The sequence below is a fragment of the Mastomys coucha genome, unplaced genomic scaffold, assembly GCF_008632895.1.
Source record: "Mastomys coucha isolate ucsf_1 unplaced genomic scaffold, UCSF_Mcou_1 pScaffold3, whole genome shotgun sequence".
Taxonomy (NCBI): Eukaryota; Metazoa; Chordata; class Mammalia; order Rodentia; family Muridae; genus Mastomys; species Mastomys coucha.
This window is the reverse complement of record NW_022196909.1, coordinates 34,678,096-34,697,479: the sequence shown is the minus strand read 5'-3', so window position 1 is coordinate 34,697,479 and position 19,384 is coordinate 34,678,096. Positions and strand designations below refer to the sequence as shown.

At 45.0% G+C, this 19,384-nt stretch overlaps 1 protein-coding gene across 41 annotated transcripts in view; it reads right to left on the bottom strand.

Moving 5' to 3' along the window:
• The window catches only part of Ank3 (ankyrin 3), a 642,120-nt gene that overhangs the window by 225,324 nt on the left and 397,412 nt on the right, over nt 1-19,384 (bottom strand). For all 41 annotated transcript variants that reach the window (XM_031347661.1, XM_031347659.1, XM_031347665.1 and 38 more), the window contains 3 exons: nt 2,215-2,316; nt 1,769-1,867; nt 1,492-1,590 (listed from right to left, as the gene is read on the bottom strand). In XM_031347661.1, coding sequence (XP_031203521.1) covers nt 1,492-1,590; nt 1,769-1,867; nt 2,215-2,316 — 300 coding nt within the window. The remainder of the gene's footprint in view (nt 1-1,491; nt 1,591-1,768; nt 1,868-2,214; nt 2,317-19,384) is intronic.

The window sequence follows — 19,384 nt, the reverse complement described above, 5'->3', positions numbered from 1 at the left end:
CCCCCCCCCCCAATAAATGTAACTAAAAGAAAATATTTAAAGCACAGGCTTCTCATTTTCTTTTGTGGTTGGTTTGCTAGTATTTGAACATATTACTTGCTAAACTGTAATTGTATGTTGTTCCTTTTTGGAAAAGCATTATTGTTCAAAGCGAACTTCTCACAGACAACAGAACAAGGGGAGCGGATGATTGAGGGACCCTGCAGTTGACAGCGGGGTGTGTTGACTTCGCTGATATTGATGGTCACTGGGGCTGACGCTCTTACACCGATGCTGCTAGTCAGTGTGAATCTGCAGATGCCTCATGTAGAGGAGATTCATCAGCCAAAGACGCCCAAAGACAATGAGTCAAGCACACTTACCAGAGAGACCAGAAGGCCACTGGGTAACTAAATAAAAAATAAAGTGTGCTTTCGGTTCTCGTGAGACTGAGTGAGACAATTACCTCCAAGCTTGATGACCAGAGTTCAAGGCCTCAGAACCCACATGGTGGAAGGAGAGATCAGAGAAGTTGTCCTCTGGCCTCCACCAGAGAGCAAAGACCCATGTACACATGATAAATAAGTATACTAATTCTTATTGTAAATAGAAAGGCCGTGTGTGTTTTATCCGGGAACTAAATGGTCAAACGTGGAGTAGAAATCCTGGATTGGAATTGAAAGTGTTTACAACAGGCCTCTGTGGACTCTGCCACCTTACAAGATGTCTGCTTTGCTGCCCGGCCTTTGATGGACGCTACGCTAATGTCAATGACTGGATGATGAGTACCTGCTCTTTTAAACCAGTCAAGTACAAAAGCTAATTATCATTTGTGTTTTTTAGATTCAAAGACTAAGACTAAGATAGTAGGTAGTCTACTGTGCTCTCTCTAGACCTCGTATGACTGTCTACAGAGACGACAGGAGGCCTTATATTCAGTACAACTAGTAGAAACATTTTAAAATTTAGGGACTTTTAAAATTTCTGGGTTTTTGTCTTCTTTTGTTTTGAATTTTACTTGTTTCAGAAAACAACAAACAATTCTTTCTTAGTAAAGAGGGATTAAGCAGTCTCCCTCCCCTGTTCCAGTGCCCAACTAATAAGTACCACATACCCTGAAAATCCAGAAGGTCTCTCTTATTTATATTTCCTCATTTTCTATGTAAATTAGCAACATTGAGAGTGGACCCAAGTTAGACGTCCTCATAAAACAGTGTTAAAGACCCCATTTCAAACACCTGCTGAACATTTGTGTGTGACATCTGGTCACAGCCTTTTGTAGAGTGAGCTGTTAGTCATGGCCTATCACAGGGGGGCCATGGTTGAAAATTCTACCTCTCGCAATGCAAATGGTAAATGAAGATACATTTAAACTCTAGGAACTCTCATAACTACTTGATAAAACAGGCCTGCAAGGGATGTGTCCTTAGCTGATGTGTAACTCAAGCAAACGCTTGGGTCCAGAAGTCTTATTGGTAAATAACGGCCAGAGTCCTTTGTGATAAAGTTCACCTGAGATTGTGCGTTGACGTTTGCTCCATTCGTAACCAAGACCTTGACCACTTCCGCTTGCCCAGCCAAAGAAGCGATGTGTAAGGCTGTGTTTCCTTTCTGTGGAATGAGAGGGAAGACACATGAGCTCATAGCCTGTTGTTCAATGCCTCTGTGAGCCACAGATGATGAAGCTGATGTGCGGCTCACGAGAATGGTACCCTTCTTCTTATTGGAGGGTTGGACCTTTACAGACCCGGATGAGTGTCACCAAAGGCACCAAGCCTAGAACACTGACCTTTGTGGCTGCATCGACGTTGGCTTCCCTCTGCAGCAGCTCGGAGACCACTTCTACGTGGCCTTCTTTGGAAGCAAGATGGAGTGCGTTCAACCCATTCTGACAAGAAGAGAAAGGAGAGCGAACTGAAAACAGGGTTCTCAATAGTCCACAGCCTGCCACATGCTCCTCAGTTAACTCCCTACCAGTGTCCCCTCATGTGTGCACAGCATGGGAATTCAAATGTGAAAACTAGGGAGGGTGACCCATTACTATCAGTCATTGGTCAGCGAATGGCATCCCTTTGACGGAGACTAATCGGACAATGATGGGCAGACAAAATTTAACAACAACATAACCAAGCCTCCTGACAAGTGGAGGAAGATCCTGCCAATAGCTAGCGCAAGCTCTAAGGAATCTGCGAGTTTTAATGAAAACACCAAACCAAAACAATAACCACAACCGACCTGGTTACAGATGTTGACGTCCACTCCATTTTTGATGTAGTCAAGGGCCTTTTCCAGGTGCCCTGCCCGAGCTGCTCTCAAGTAACTTGCGTTGGCATCAGACTAGGAAGAAAGAAGAAAAGGCACTGTGGTGACAAAGCTAGCTAATGTGCCCGTGTGCTGCTACCCAGCCATATCCAGCCAACGGTACAAAATGGGAGGAAAGCATTGGACTGTTTTGTATGGAGACACTATAACATTTTCTAATAAGTCAAGAGGAATAGGGCAAATTCTTTGGCTCAGAAATTAAGAGCATTGGCTGTTCTTGCAGAGAACCCAGGTTTCATTCCCAACACCCATAAGGTGGCTCACAACCTTCTATTAACAGTTTTAGGGGATCCAATGCCTTCTTCTGGTCTCTGTGGGTGCCAGGCACGCACGAAGCATCTCCTCATACCGACACACAGGCCAACCCTCACACACATTCATAAAAAAGTTCCAAGCATGCCAATTTATCCCTTTTGAGATATCTCAACGTATTCTGCATTGAGATTGATAATTTCTCATGAAATGGGACCACTTTCAATCAACATACACTCTCCAGGGGACACTGCTCCATCATCACACTATAAAGACCCAGCCGCTCTCTACCAGAAGTTCACCACCGATTCATCGCAGCCAGTCTTCCCAAAGCAAGGAGCGCATTTCCTGTTCTCGCATTGCCTCAGCAGGCTGCTAAGTTTTCAGTTGCTAACTTCCCACTACAGTGCTCATGGGACCCCCATCCCTTGTTAAGGGCGTGGCTTTTCCATCTGAAAATCATGCAGCCGTGACATGGATTCCCTACATGTTTTCAAGCTAAGTTGAGGCCACAGCCTGGAGAACTCTCTCAGGAGCGGCATCCAATATCTAAACGCAGCAGAAAACGAGACGGACAGTCACTCTCCTGAAAATGTGTGTCTCTGAACACTACCCATTTCTGACTCCAACAAAGGCCGGGGAAGCCACCAGCATAGAAAGAGGACAACACAGTGGTGGAAAGAAACCTCAACCAAGACGGGCCTGAAAAATGCAGGAAGGAGCCTGCCAGGTGCATTGCAAGCCAAAGCAGGTTTTCCTAAAACTGCATCCAGACACTTCTCCCCATCAGTTTGAAACACAACCATATAGAAAAAGGCTTCTAAGAAGACTATGTCTTCTAACTGCATAGGGACCATCTCCTTCAAAGGTCCTTGTCAAATATCTCTCCATGTGTGAAGCCTGGTCAAGATGCTTGGGGCTCCTAACAAACACATCCATTCCACCTAGTGCTGGGCGCTCATGACACAAAAGCATAGCTTTTACAATGTCCACCCTTTTCCCACACAGACCCATAAGCCCATCCGGAACAAGCAGGGGCAGGTTAGGAACCATGAGTTTGGAAAGCCACCAAGATGGCGGTCTTTCAGGAGCATCCATTCAAGCCTTGCACTGTAGCCAAGATGAAGGAAGTTCCAGCCTGCCAAAGGGTCATTGTTTCTATGTTGTAAAAAAGTGAGCATTGATTTGTTAGGAACCTCCTAAAGAGAGACCACCAACCCTGGAATCCCCATGACTCCCCTATGTCACAGTAAGCCTCACTCTTGGGGGGATATCCCTTATAAGCCATCTTCTTAGAAGCCTCACCACTAGTAACATTTTGATTTAAGTGGCCCTTCGGGGGGGGCACTCTGCTCAGTGTCCAGTGCATACTACCTTTGGTGCCCTGGGTCACTAACACCCCTTTGTGATGACTAAACATGTGCCTAGAACTGCCATCTGTCCAGAGGGCCGTCCCCTCTCAGTAAAAGCAGCTGTCAATAAGTAAAGCTTGCTTCAAAACTCTAACTCTAAGGAGGGGTGAATCTTGGGTCCTCTTGGGTTGCCATATGTAAGATCCCGTGTGTGACGTCCATCTTTCCTTTAAGTAATGACAACCTGGTCATACAGGTGCCTGTAAAGGGTTTTGTGACTGAATCAATACGTACGTACATTGTATAGAAATAACTAATAATCGACTTTATGTTTAGAACAATCGCAGAGGCTTCTGTGCCAATAACAGCTGCAGCCACCCAATTTGGCTTGAGACTCTGCCTTGACACCAAGATGGATACCAGAGATGAAACACTGTGACAGAACCAGGGCGTTGGGAGAACACTGTAGTACTATCAGAAGGTTGATGTCTTAGGGTTCTATTGCTTGTGAAGAGATACCGTGACCACAGCAACTCTTATAAAGGAAAACATTTAATTGGGGCTGGCTTACAGTTTCAGAGGTTTAGTCCATTATCACCATGATGGTAAGCATGACATTGTGCAGGCAGACACGGTGCTGGAGGAGCTGAGAGTTCTACATCCAGATCCACAGGCAGCAAGGAGGAGACTGTGTGCCACACTGGGAGTAGCTTGAGCATAGGAGACCTCAAGGCCCGCCCCCACAGTGACACATTTCCTCCAACAGGGCTACGCCTCCTAATAGTGCCCCTTCCTATGGCCAAGCACTCAAATGCAAGGGTCTACGGGGGCCATCCCTACCAAACCACCATGGTTGGCTTGTTCAGGGATAAGTGAAAGTTATGAATTAATATTCCCCTTTTAACTGTCACATGCTGTGCTGGCTACTATGATGTCAGCTTGTTACCCAGAATAGAGTCATCTGAAAGGAGGAAACCTTAATTGAGAAAAGGCTTCCGTAACATCTGGCTGTAAGACATTTCTCAATTAGTGAGCGATGTGGTAGTGCCCAGACCATTGTGAGTGGTGGCATCCCTGGGCTGGTGATCCTGGGTTCTATAAGAAAGCAGGCTGAGCCATGGGAGGCAAGCCAGTAAGCAGCACCTCTCCATGGCCTCTGCATCAGCTCCTGCCTCCAGGTTCCTGCCCTGCTTGAGATCCTGTCCTAGCTTCCTCCAAAGGAGGACTATGATCTGGAAGTATAAGCCAAAAGAGCCCATTTCTCCCTGACTCGCTTCACCAAGTCATGGTGTTTCATTGCAGGGATATAAGCCCCAACTAAGACATACACGTTGACCCTGTTCATCCCAAGATACATGGATCTCTCATGTTTATCCACATATATGGACTTCTGTAGCTGAGAACCAAGAGTACTTTTTTTTTTTAAAAAAAAAGAGGTCTGTACAGGTATATAAGGGTGGGCTTACTTATTTATTCTGTGGCTTGTATTTATTCTTTTTTTTTTTTCCCGAGACAAGGTTTCTCTGTGTAGCCCTGGCTATCCTGGAACTCACTCTGTAGACCAGGCTGGCCTCGAACTCCAAAATCCGCCTGCCTCTGCCTCCCAAGTGCTGGGACTAAAGGCGTGCGCCACCGCTGCCCGGCTGTCTTTATTCTTAAATAGTATTATATAACAACTACTTTCTTTGAATTTACTTGATACTAGTTTGTTTATTGCTAAAATAAAATAAAACCAGATTTTGCATTAAGCATGTAAGCCATTTACACAGGGTAGACAAGAAAGTGGGGGAGGGGGAGGGGAGGGGAAGGGAGACAATGTGTGTTTTAGAATTCAGATCAGTCAAACAACTTGCAGGGATTCAAGGAAAAAACCGCAGTGCATAAAAAGCTCTTCTACTGTGGGAAGAGGGACTCCCTGCTCCCCCCCCCCCCCCCCCCCCCCCCCCCAGACAGGGTTTACTCTGTGTATCCCTGGCTGTCCTGGAACTCACTCTGTAGACCAGGCTGGCCTCGAACTCAGAAATCCACCTGCCTCTGCCTCCCAAGTGCTGGGATTAAAGGCGTGCGCCGCCACTGCCCAGCGGAAGGTGGGCTTTTTAAAGTTCAGACAGAGTCAGCTGCGCAAGGATGGCTCTTTGGACAATCACCTCTGCCCCTCGTGCGGCCTGATGGCTTATCAGCATGTGTGCACGGAAAGGCTGTGTTGTTGTGCCGACCCAGGACCACCATCGGCTGGCCTGCCTGCTTGCCCGTCTCAGCTGCCAGAGGCAGGAGCTGCTAGCTATGCATTTGGATTGTGATTCGGGGGAGCTAAAAACTGCAGCTCAGGAGGCTAAAAGGAGGTGTGAGAATTCAAGGGAAAGAACCTCTGAACTGAGTCCAGATTTTAAAAAAGATCTGGCAATTCTGTGCGTGGCCCATTTTCCTTAAAAAAAAAAAAACTTCCCAAGATGCTAAAGCAAAACACACACAACCAGTTTGAGACAACTCTCTCTTAATCCTGGATTTCTTTTGTTTTAACCTATCTGAGGTATGTCCAAGGGTGCCATACTATTTTGCACTGCGTGTGCTGGATGGTGTTTGTGGGTTGGCGGATCATGATTTTTCTAGTGTAAAACCCACTTGCACAGCATTTATGTGACGTTAGTGATAAGTAGTCTATCTGGAACATATGGATGCTATGCACGGGCTCTATGCAAATACTATACCATTGTATATAAGGGACTTGGGTACCAAGGACCTTGGGATAGGTACCTTGGGGGTGGGTATCTTTGGACGCCATGAGAGGGCCGTCCATGATGCATATGTGTATGTAACTTATGTAATATATATGTATATGTAATGCATATGTATCTCAGGAAGCTAGGGTTTTGTTTTCTACTGAAGAAAACTATACTGTATCGATGACACGCTCTTTAGTAGGGCTGGTGAGACAGTTGGGTGGGTTTGCAACCAAGCCGGACAACACGAGTTCAATACGAACTCCCGGCAGTTGTTGCCTGACCTCTATATATACACAGCGGCACGTGTGACCCCACCTCAGATAAACAGATAAATATAAAATAAAACCTTTCCAGCGCACACCTTCCAACTATTTCTTTTACCGAGACACCCTGGCACCGACTCCGGTCCTTTGAGCCGGCTTAGTCACAGCCTCAGAACATCAGGAGGCTCAGGAAGGGACAGCTATTATCTTCACTGTTCCTAGCCCTTGGCCATTACCTTACCACTGTCACAGGAGGGCAACCAGCTTGAGGGGATGGTTAATGAGGGGAGAAGCCAGAACCCAGGAACAAAGACAGCCCTGAAGAGAAATGACAACTCAGGACATAGACTTAGTTAAAGTTCAAGGAGGGTCTCATTTTTTTCCCCTCTCAACCATCTAAAGTGACTCAGTATATATCCTCCCGCTTCACATACATAGTGTGAGCACTGACTGCATTCAAGCTGCCACGCCATGACTTGGCATGTACCGAGGAGGGTAGGTTGACATTCATCTCGGTTTCTTTTGCTCTTTTCCAAATCACCTTGTATAGGCAAGCAGGGTAGGAAAGCTGACCCTGAACTTGATGCCATGGCCTGATAAACCCATCATAAGCCGAGAAAATATTGTGAGTTGGAGAGGATCTATGCCGCCTGCCATACGTCCTGGGCTTAGCAGGATGGTATCCTAGCAATGCAGTGTATCCTAGCAACGCAGTGTCCTGGAGAATTCCCAGTGCTTCACCCTTGTGATCAAGTGGCTGAGGGGGACCCGTGGTTGGCTGCCTTTGCGTTTTAAGAAAGTGCTATAGTGCACATGGCCAGCCCGGAAAAAGACCCAAGCTAAACACTGTAACTATTATTTTTGCTGATGGTAGGTAGCTTTTTGTAGCCTCACGGACATGAAACATGGCGTTAAGTTATCAAGTCCGGACCCTCTGTCATGCCTATATATTATTGTTTTCTGGGCATTAAGAAGCTTCATACCCCTCTATAGTAGGGCTTGCTATCTCATTTAAACTCTTGTCTCCTCAAATAACCAGGGTTATTATTATTATTTATTTATTTATTTATTTTGGTTTTTCGAGACATGGTTTCTCTGTATAGCTCTGGCTGTTCTGGAACTCACTCTGTAGACCAGGCTGGCCCTCGAACTCAGAAATCTGCCAGCTTCTTCCTCCCAAGTGCTGGGATTAAAGGTGTGCGCCACCACCGCCTGGCCACAACCAGGGTCATTCTTAACATAGGGTGCAGGCTTGTTCCTTCCTCCCTCCCTCTTTCTCGTTCTCTCTCTCCTTTCTTTCCTTCTTCCTTCCTTCTTTCTTTCTCTCTTTCTCTCTCTCTCTCTCTGTCTCTCCCTCCCTCCCTCCCTCCCTCCTACCCTCCCTCTCTGTCTTTCTTTCTTTCTTTCTTTCTTTCTTTCTTTCTTTCTTTCTTTATTTATTTATTTTCTCTCTCTCTCCCTCCCTCCCTCCCTTTCTCTCTCTCTCTCTCTTTCTTTCTTTCTTTCTTCCTTCCTTCCTTCCTTCCTTCCTTTCTTTCTTTCTTCCTTCCTTCCTCTCTCTCTCTCCCTTCCTTTCTTCTTTCTTTCTTTCTCTCTTTCTTTCTTTCTTTCTTTCTTTCTTTCTAATCTTGATTATCCTATCTGAACAATGCCCCTTCACATGTTTTATTTAAGCAGGCATCTGAAGATGGCTGCTGACAATATCCATGGAGGGAATTCAGGCAGAAAGAGAAGCTCCGATCTCCTGCGCAGCACACTGCTCACAGAGACAGGAATCAGAGCTGAATGCAAACGGGCGGACAGTGCTGGCTTTCCCCTAGCCGCCCAAAGGAACAACGTGAAGCTGAAAAAATCTCTTTTGACATAGTTTAAGATCTTGTTTCCTTGGCCCTCCTTTTGGACAGGAAGGGAATAAGGTGTCTCTTGTCAAGGAACTAGATGCAGGGACAGAAGCGCACATTAGTGTGAATCAGTTGGGCCTCCTCACCCGCACCAGGATATTGATGGTATTTAGTAGAGTCCAGTGCCTGCAAAGAATGACAGATTGCTGGGTGCCAGTCTCAGTAGTATGCCACACTTCATATCCGACGATATACAAAGCACCTTTTAAGTGGTCATGTTAACTCAGTTACATCATTGCAACCTACTAAAATATATGCTACTTGGGTAAGCACTTCATAATTGACCAATTCTTGTAATACTTCCATAAGGTGCTAATGAAGTGTCCCCTACGAGATTCATGTCCACTGTATCCTCAAGCATATGACCTTATTAGGAAGTAGGAACTTCAGAGATCTGTCTGGTTTGGTAAAGACACAGAATGAGTTCTAAATCTTCTTATTAGCATCCTGATATGGTGAGAACACACAATGAGGAGCAGGAGACAGCCATTTAAGGACAGAGGCAGAAAGGAGAGCCATGTTGCCCCGGCACCAGCAGTCCCCAGGAAAGCATTTCTCCTCTGGAGAGGTATAGCCATGCTGGGCCCTTGACTTCACACAGCTGCGACTGCTCATGCCTTGGTTTTGGCCTTTGAGCCCTCAGACCTTTGGGAGAACAAAGCCCTGTTACTTTAAGACACTCAACTTGAAAAAAATATTTACTTTGACCAGCCTGGAAGATAAGCCCAGTAGGTAGAATGGCCAGCCCCACTTTTCAGAAGCACACAGGGCAAAAGTAAGGACAGGTGACCTCCCATGGCACACAGTGTGTCCGTCCATAAGGGATGAAAACCATCTAGTGTTCTCCTACTGGAGTCTAGGCTATGGATCACTGTCCTAAAAGTGTGTTTCAACTCTACCAGCTAACTATGAGCTGTGTATGGTGGTGGTCTATGCCCATAATCCCAGCACTTGGGAGGCTCTGATAAGAGGAATGCTCTGAGTTTGAGTCAAGCTAAAGCTACAGAGTGAGTTTGTATTTAAACAAACAAACAAACAAACAAACCCATACTGATTTGAAATTTCTGATTGGGAGCTCATATTTCTAGAAATGGCTCTTGGTGATCTTTTTAAAGATTTATTTATTTTATATATGTGAGTATGCTGTTACTAACTTCAGATACATCAGAAAAGTGCATCAAATTTCATTACAGATGCTTGTGAGCCACCATGTGGTTGCTGGCAAGTGAACTCAGGACCTCTGGAAGAGCAGTCAGTGCTCTTAACCACTGAGCCATCTCTCCAGCCCCTATCTTGGGGATGTTTTATTCAGCACATCTGCCAATGCTGCCATAGCTCAAGAGGAATTTGAGCTTACTTCTGCCAGGCTCTACTACCCAAGGTGAGTTAGAAAACAAACGCTTGCTTTAAGGATTGCTCATCTTCTTGTGTAAAATGGAGCCAGGCAGGCTCTTCCTGTATTTTCTCTTTGAGAAGTTTATCTTCTGTCCACTTTGCCATTGCTGTTCAGTATAAGTACTATGGGGCTTCTCAACAGAGCAGGGGCCCTGGACATATCCTATCCCCTACATTGTGTTCATGCAAATACATGGTTCTTGCTTTCATGTAATGCTTGCCCTCTGCAGTTCTTCAAAAGGCTGATTTTTTTTTGTTGTTGTTTTCCCAAAGTCTGGACTTTCTCTGCAGCTCAAAATAAATTCAACTCTTTCCTATCCTCCATTTACTCTGCTGCTTAGCTAGACAGGCCCTCGGTATAGGATAATCAGATCACAAGCATCAACAACCAACCAACAACCAATCAACAAACCAACCAATCAACCAACCAGCCAGCCAATTAACTAACCAACAAACAACCTACCAACCAATCAACCAACAAACCAACCAACCAACCAACCAACCAACCAACACAACCCAACTAATAAAACACCAGGTGCAATAATTTAATTTGTCATAAGTGTGGAACAATCTTCACACATCCCCAAAACATCACTTCTAGTTCTTAGCGAGTCATACCAGTGTCAATAGCTGCACTTTATCGAGGGCCTTCTTTGACAGGGACATCATGAGTCACTTTTTATATATCCTTATAACTCATTATTATATTTTTATAGTTACCAGTCTTTCTGCTTTAACTTTTAAAATATTTATGTATTTAGTATATGTCTGTATGATGTACATGTGGGGGCATTAGAGGGTCGGATGCGTGGGTGTAAGGTCAGAGGACATATTTGTAGAGTTGGTTCTCTCCTTCCAGTTTTACATAGGTCTGGGAATCGAACTCCGTTCATCACCGAGCTACCTTGCTGAATTGCCAGTCATTTCTTTCATATTTAACCAAGAAAAGAATCTTTCATACAGAAGCAGAAGTTTCACAAGTTGAGCGTCTTGTCCCAGGAAACATAGTTAATAAGCAATCAACAAGAACCGAAATACAAGATCACAAGCCCACACTGTCCTCATCAGTGACTTTTAAACCGGCATCTCCATGGCTCTGAGATTGGGAACTCTGCACCTTGATGGTGTTGGGGGGTGGGGGGGGAACCAAAGCTCAGTAAGCCATTCTACATGCCCATCCTCAGCTTCAGTCCAAGGGCATCATTGTACCTGCTTAGACTCTGGTGTCAGAGGATAGTTTTCCTTTGACAGGATCTCTCTGTTCCTGACTCAGCATGTCTCATGGGACCGCTTCTAACTCAACGCTTTCTATCCATGCAATGAAATCATTCCAAAGGTCCTTAAAAACCTGCCCCAGACACATACTTCTGATCTGAGATAAGACAGGGACACTTTTCTTGAAGACACCCTAGATAATTTATCATTCTTGGATTGGCTCTCACAGTCCTCTAACATCGTGGCCTCATCCAGAATCATCAGTCTCCTAATGATGTTCATCAGTCTTCTGCATACCTCCTCCGCAAGAGGATTCTCCAGCAGACTCACAAATGAGAGTCTAGGTTCAGCACAAAGACCCCGCATTTGTTATTTCAGATACCCATTAGACTAGATCCCTTGCTCTCGCTGGACCCCTAGAGTATTTTCTCTGTTCTGATTAAGGACTAGCTGCTGTCCCATAAGGAGAGACTGCAATCTTGTTGAAAATGGGTCCTTAGTCTCTAGCTTGACGGTGCCATCAGACAGACAGTGAGAATTCACAAATAAATCTGCAGTGATGAGTCAGGGAAGACAGACCTATTCCTGCAACTGAGATGTGCAACTGGAGAAACCAGAGAAAGAAGCAGGACTTCTAGGGGAGCACGGGGTGTGTATGTGTGTGTATGTGTGTGTGTGTGATGCTTGGTTGGTGAAGAGAGGAAAGAAAGGAAGATTATAAAGGTTTCAGAAGTGGAAAGGACAATCTCTCTGGTAAAGGAGAAATCCCCCAAAGAGATGAGAAGCAAAGGGAGATGCAGGGAAGTGCTTCAGTGCCTGAGACAGCAGACATAACTTCATCTCAGAGCTAGGAAGCTGATCTGAGCCGGTTCTGTTCTGAAGGATTCTGGGGAGAGTCAGCATATAGCCTGTGAATTACCCCAATTAGTTGATAGTGTAAACAACAGAGGACATACTGCCAACCTTCCATGCCTCAAGGTTCCCCTCAACACACACATACACACACATACACACACACACACACACACACACACATACACACACAGTGGGGGGAGAGAGGAGGAAGAGGGGGATAAGGAAGAGAGAGAGATGTCCTACCCCAGAAGTGGAGACTCCATTTTTCTAAGATGAGATACCCTGACAAAGATAGCTTAGTTGAGTCTAATGCACATCCTAGGACCAGGGTCTCTGAATCAGTTCATCATTCAAATACTGCTTTGTCAATAGTCACAGGAGACACAAAATCAACCCGAGTGCCCATCAGTGGAGAAACAGGCTAAAGAAACACGGTACATAGACACAACGGGATCCAACTCAGTCATAAAAAAACAAAACAAAACTGCAGTGTAGGCATGTGGATGAATCTGGAGATGTTAAATGCAATCGGACAGGCAGAGAAAGACACATGCCACATGGCCTCAATTCACGATGTGTGGATTTATTTGAAGCTGATCTTATAGAAGTTGGAAGTAAACTGCTGGTGAGGAGCAGGAGGGGAGTGTCGTGGGGGTGAATGCACACGGCAAGGCTAACCAGCAGTGCTAGGGGGTGAATGCACACGGCAAGGCTAACCAGCAGTGCTAGGGGGTGAATGCACACGGCAAGGCTAACCAGCAGTGCTAGGGGGTGAATGCACACGGCAAGGTTAACCAGCAGTGCTAGGGGGTGAATGCACACGGCAAGGCTAACCAGCAGTGCTATGCAGCAGTTAGAAAGTTACATTCTGCTGAGCTACTGGACAGGCAGGGGGCTGCAGCTCACACTGAACTGTGTGTCCAGAAGGCTGAAGGAGGGGGTGGAGTGTCTTTTCACCACAGAGATAATAAAGATCGTCTCTACAGCAGTGACCTTAACATAGCACTGAACAAGGACCACATACACACAGACCTTAGACAAAGGTGTAGAACCACGTGCCCACCAAAAACGAAATAAAAATATGGTTCTGTGTGCTAACATGGGCTGCAGAGCTGGGAGAAGACACCTGAATGGAAAGGAAAGGTGTGTGAGAAAGCATTTTGGAGGTGTTTTTTAATACACGTAAAGGAATATTAAGGTCTTAGCTAGATATGATGCGCACTACTCAGGCTCTGCCTCAAAACATACATATACATGCACATACACGTACATACACACACACACGCACACACACACACACATATGGATATAGATAGATAGAGATATTAAATCTTACACCCCCAAATAAATATTTAGCTTTTAAAAATGTTTCAAGTTTAACATGAGCCCACTTTCCCTCACCCTTTTATGGCCCACTTTCCAAAGGCAAAAATTATATCAAGACACTAAGGATATGGGCCTTCTCTGACAGCACCAAACTTTATTGTTGCATAAAGTACCAGGTATGTAAATTGTCCTCATCCAAGCAAAGCCTTCCAGAGTAGGGCAGCCTGTTTAGGAAAACTGCCGTAGTCATTTGTAGCTTTGAAACATAAGCAGAGCTACTTTGTAGAAATTTTCACGAACGTGGACTAACGCTTATTTTAGAAAGTGAGGTCCTTTACCACAGATAAGTTGAGTGCCTTGAGACTCTGTCCTTCTGTGACCAAGGCTTTGGTTTGGAGTCAGGTGTGGATCAGAATCCCTTGCCAAGCACACCAAACAAAGAATGTTGCATATCATCTCACAGGATACAGCCCGACACCTTACAGCCTTAGCACTTGGGAGACTAGACATATGATGCTTGGAAATTCAAGACTGCCTTGGGTTAAAGGACGAGGCTCAGGACTCACAAGAATAAAGATAACACCAAAATTAATTGGTTATTTACTCCCCCTAACAAGACTGGAGCTGAACCACACACTGGAACACAGGCACACACAGAGCCCATTCAGAGTCTCCAGAGGCTGGAGCGTAAAACGTTGTGTGATATTTTCCAGATATCTGCCCCTATCCTCCCCCCAGTTGTCTTGACTTCCACTAAGTTCAAAAGAATGCCAACAATTGCACAATCTCCCACAACGTCACACAAGTGTGACATTCATGCTACAACACACTGCCTGCCAACAAAGCTCTGGTCTTCCAGGGTCATGTTGGTCTTCTAGTTGTTGGCCAACTCAAGGGGCGCTGAGTTGTAGGTAGGACAATTCTTTGTAAGGCATGTGTTTGGAAGTGGGGCACGGGTCTTCAATACAAGAGAACTTTGAAAGCATCGTTGCATGGCAAGGGCTCGATGGAATGACCGGAGCTGCTTTCCCTCGGTTTAATTGCTATCCAGTAACTGGAAACAAGCCAGCCCTTTCTACCCATCAATCACAGTCAGAAGAGGAATGGAAGGAAGTGGGTAGTTACTTAACGAGTGTGGGCAAGGCTACCAATGTGAGCAATCATCTTTGTCAAGCCAGCTCATATCCGAAGCTGCATCCGTGCATTTGTGTGACAGCCACACGACTGCCTGTCTGCTAGGATTCTGCCTGGAAGGAATCTCAGTTCTTCCCAAAAATGAGGCCACTGTCCCCTAACACATCAGGCATGGCTACTCTCTTCGCACTGGGCCCTCAGCCAGGCCGGCCCTGCTGTTGTACATTTCGAACAGGCTGAGCATCTGTGCAGAGGACCTCGTCTCAAACGGGATGCAAAACAACATCCCACTTTTATCTTTAAACCAGGGAGGCAGGGATGGGGAGCAGCTCAGCCTCACACAAGGCACTGGTATAGGTCTTTGTTTTTTTGTCTTTGGCAAAGGCGGTGTTTTCAAGAGATTGCCCATGCTGCGTTCTGATAAACTCCAACTGTCCTCTGTCTATGATCTGGATTACCTCAAAGGGAAAAGCCAGTGTTCTAGCCCCAAGGGCCTTCATGCCTTGTTCGGTATGCTGACCTCTGAGCTTTTAACGGGAGCCAGATTATAAATAAAAATATAAACACAATTTTATTTTATTTTTTTACCATTGGGATGTTGGTGGGGGCGGTGGCTGGGTAAAAGTGAGTTATTTTCCAAGGATCTCCAACACAAAGTTGACACAGGTTACTGGACAGGATGCAAGTTGATCTTAAAATTTCTGTGGCATTAAGAAGCCAAGTTTCAGCCTGAGCAGGAAGGCTCACTCCTGGGATCACAACTCTAGGGAGACTGAGGTGGGAGGAACATCCCAAGGTCAAGGTCAGGAGTATATAGTGAGACCATGTCTCAAAACCAACAAATAACAACAACAACAACAACACACACACCCCTGGTTTGCTTTCATTTCAAAGGATAGAATATACCAAAGGAAAAGGGTTGTGACTTCTTAATTCTACAAGGTCAATGCAGAAGCATTTCATTTTTGATTTCTGCTAGTGGAATTTCAATCCACTCTGACCTAAAACTTCAGTTGTCCTCATAACACGGAGGTTACACGATGCTGCAAGTGGCTTTGGGAACAGTCAGACGTGTTATGCTGCCAGGATACTCAGGAATTTAGGAATTGATCCCAATGATGGGATCAGATCACCTGACACCTCCCGGATGCAGACACTACTCCTGTGACTAATGCTGAACTGTGAATTCTCCAATTTATCAAAGACTGGAACAACATTAATTAAAGTTCTGCTGTGGCTAGGATACTGTAAAAATAGGTGTGGTTACTCATTTAAGATATTCATGAACCTTAACCTTAACAGGAACCAATGACTTTATTCCATTCAAGGGTATTCTTCTATAGGACGAGCTTGTCTGTGTTTGAATAAGGGTGAAGCCATACAAAAGGGATACACTAATCTTAAATCTTATCCTTAATCTGATATGTAACTGGTTGTATCAATAGCTTAAAAAGTAACCACAGGCATGGAAATTATTTTTGAGAAGGATACTTGGAAGATATATTAATTATCAGACTTGCACTTGGGCATGTTTCAGCTCTGGGAACAAAGAGACGCAAGAGAAGTGTTAACTCACACAATGGAAGAACGTCTTCCACAGACTAGTCAGAGCTCAAGAGCCTTGGCCTGTTGGTGTCTTAGTTACCGTACTGTTGTGGGATAAGATACCTGGATAAAAGCAACTTTAAGGGACAAAGGGTTTATTTTGGCTTACAGTTTAAAGGTTCAGTCCATTATGGTGGGCATCTTAGTTAACTCCGTCTACTTAATACAGCCCAGAATTAACTGAGAAGAAAATCTCAACTGGAGAACTGCCTAGGTCCAGTTGGCTTATGGTTAGATTGGTCTGTGGGACTGTCTTGATTGTTGAGGTTGGAGGGTCCACTGTGGGTGGTAAAAGCTCTAGGCAGGTGGTGCTGAGCTGTTTAAGAAAGCTAGATGAGAATAAAACAGCCTGTGGGCTAGCAGGCAGCATCCTCCAGGGATGCTATGTGTTCCTCCATCACAGGGAAGGATGTGTGAATAGGAAAACAGGGCTGCCAACAGCCTTGACTTGACTTGATACTGCCTTGACTTCTCTTGAGATGGTCAGAAGCCTGGAATTTCAAGGTGGAATAAATCTTTTTCTCCCTTAAGTTTTTGTTTGTTTGTTTGTTTGTTAATTTTGTTTTGGGTTGAAACTACAACTCTGGGGGCATGGTCATGAACTCCAGGCAGCTGGCCACATTGTATCCACTATCGGAAGGTGGAGGGAGATGAGAATTAGTGCCCGCTCTGCTCACTCTCTCTGTTTTATTCAGCCCAGGATCACAGCCTATGGGATGATCCCACAGTTAAGATGCCTCTTCCCATCTCAATTAACCTGATCTAGATAATGCCTTCATAGCCCCCCACCCAGAGGCTTGTCTCATGTCTGATCCCAGATCCCTCTAGTTGACAACAGATATTAATGCTTGCAGGCAGAGAATTTCCTCATTTAAACACACACATTCAAGGAAACTCAGTCCTCTTGGTGACTGCATTTATTGCAGGGAATTTCTTTTCCCAAGGGAGAACGCAATGGGAATTGGAAGAAGACAGGGGCTAACACTGACACAGTCCATACATGAGGTGGATAACAGGGTTCCCCAGTATTAATGTGAGACCCAAATCCTTTCCTGTCTGTTGGGAAGAACGGCAGAGTCATGAGACCTTTCTCATGGTCTCTGCAGTTCCCTGCTTAGCTCTTGGCACAGTTATCATCTGGTTCCTTTGTCTCTGGTTTTCCTCACATGGTCATGTCTTGTTTGCCTGTGACTTAGAGGAAGCTAACAAAGTATCAGATACAGAATCTATGCTTCTTTGGTACCAGGGAATGTGGCTGTCTGGAGCAACCAGAGCCTGCTATCCCCCAAGGAACATTATATATAACTCATTATATATTATATATATAAAATGAAGTCTTTATTTACAATGTGGTTAGTATACTAGGTCCTTAAGCACCTGCCTTGACTCACTTCAATATTGTTTATTAAATAGTGAGAATATTAAATATTAAATAGTGAGTTATTAAATATTGTTTATTAAATAGTGAGTGTAGAGCTTAAAACCAGTAGCTTTGATACCAGTATCAGCCAACAGCGTTTCTATACAGAATAGAAATGTACGATTCTATTTTTTAAAGCCCATTTTATTTCTTGAGGTAGGTAAAGGTCACCATGCCTCCTTGTCTTTTGTATGGCCAGAAAACTGAAGGAAAGCAAAATCATTCAAAAATGGCACTTGGGCTCTGTGGTGCTATGATTGGAGTATAAAGCGTCCCCTGCAGGAGCCTATGCTTGAACACTTAGCCTCCAGCAGGTGGCACTGTTTTGTAAGGTCGTGGAAGCTTTAGGAGGTGGAGTCACCCTGAAGGAAGCAGGTCTCCCATTGGAGGGCTGGCCTCCCTTCTCCTGGCTGCTTCGGACCTGCAGAGGCAGTAACTGCAGTCGCCTCAGACTTAAGCTGCTAGCCTTTCCCACCAAGTCACTTCTTGTCAAGTAGTTAATCACAGCAGCAGGGAAGTAAGTGGTCAATGCGGATTTAATGCTTTTCTCCATCCTTCATGTTACAAGAAGACAACACTACGTTACAGTGTAAATTAGAATATGTGAGTGAGGGCTGGCGAGATGGCTCAGCTGGTAAGAGCACTGACCGCTCTTCCAAAGGTCCTGAGTTCGGATCCTAGCAACCACATGGTGGCTCACAACCACCTGTAATGAGATCAGACGCCCTCTTCTGGTGTGTCTGAAGACAGCTGCAGTAAATTACGCCAGAGCAAGGGGGTGGGCAGGAAGAGCAAGTGGGGCCGGAGCGAGCGGATCGGCAGAGGTTCTGACATCAACAGCATCCACACACATGATGGCTCACGGCCATCTGTACAGCTACAGTGTACTCATACACATAAAATAAATAAAATAAATCTTAAAAAAAAAAAGAGAGAGAATTAGTGAATGAACCTTCTCGCCCCCACCCCTCCTGGCTCCCGTTGCATCCCCCTACTTGGGCCTGGCATTTGGATGCGCTTTCCAAATTCCCTTGATCCAACCTCCCCTTCTGCAAAAGATAATCCATGTCATTTCACGTGGCTTAGAGAACACAAGTCACTTAATCTAGGTCTAAATAGGATCTACTCCTCACGTGACAGTAGGACAATGGCGGACAGGTCTGTCTTTTAAGGAGAAGATAAAGTGGGAGAGTATCCTGTAATCAAAACTTGGAGGTCTTTGTTAACAAGATAAAAATGAATTTATTCCATGGGCTAACTAAACAAGAATAGAGGCTTCGAAAATACCCCCTTACGCTACTGGACGCTGTGGGCATTCAAGATTCCTGCAACTTTTGGTGTTCCGTGCGGGGGCGGGGAGGGGGGTATTACATAAATATGTCTGCTGCTTGGGACTTTTCCATTTATTTAGCATAGAGTGAATCAAAATCAGGTTGAAAAGCTCAAGCCTCAGGATCCTTATTACGTGGGTGCTCTTGGCATGTGTCCTAAAATATTTAATCCAGGGACCAATTTAAACTTAGCAACTCAAAACAGTGATAGGCCAAAACTGGGCTAGGTAGATGGAGAAAAAACATTTACTTGAGTAGATGAATATTTTCTTGAGTTCTTTTTGAACTTTTTTTTTTTTTTTTTTTTTTTT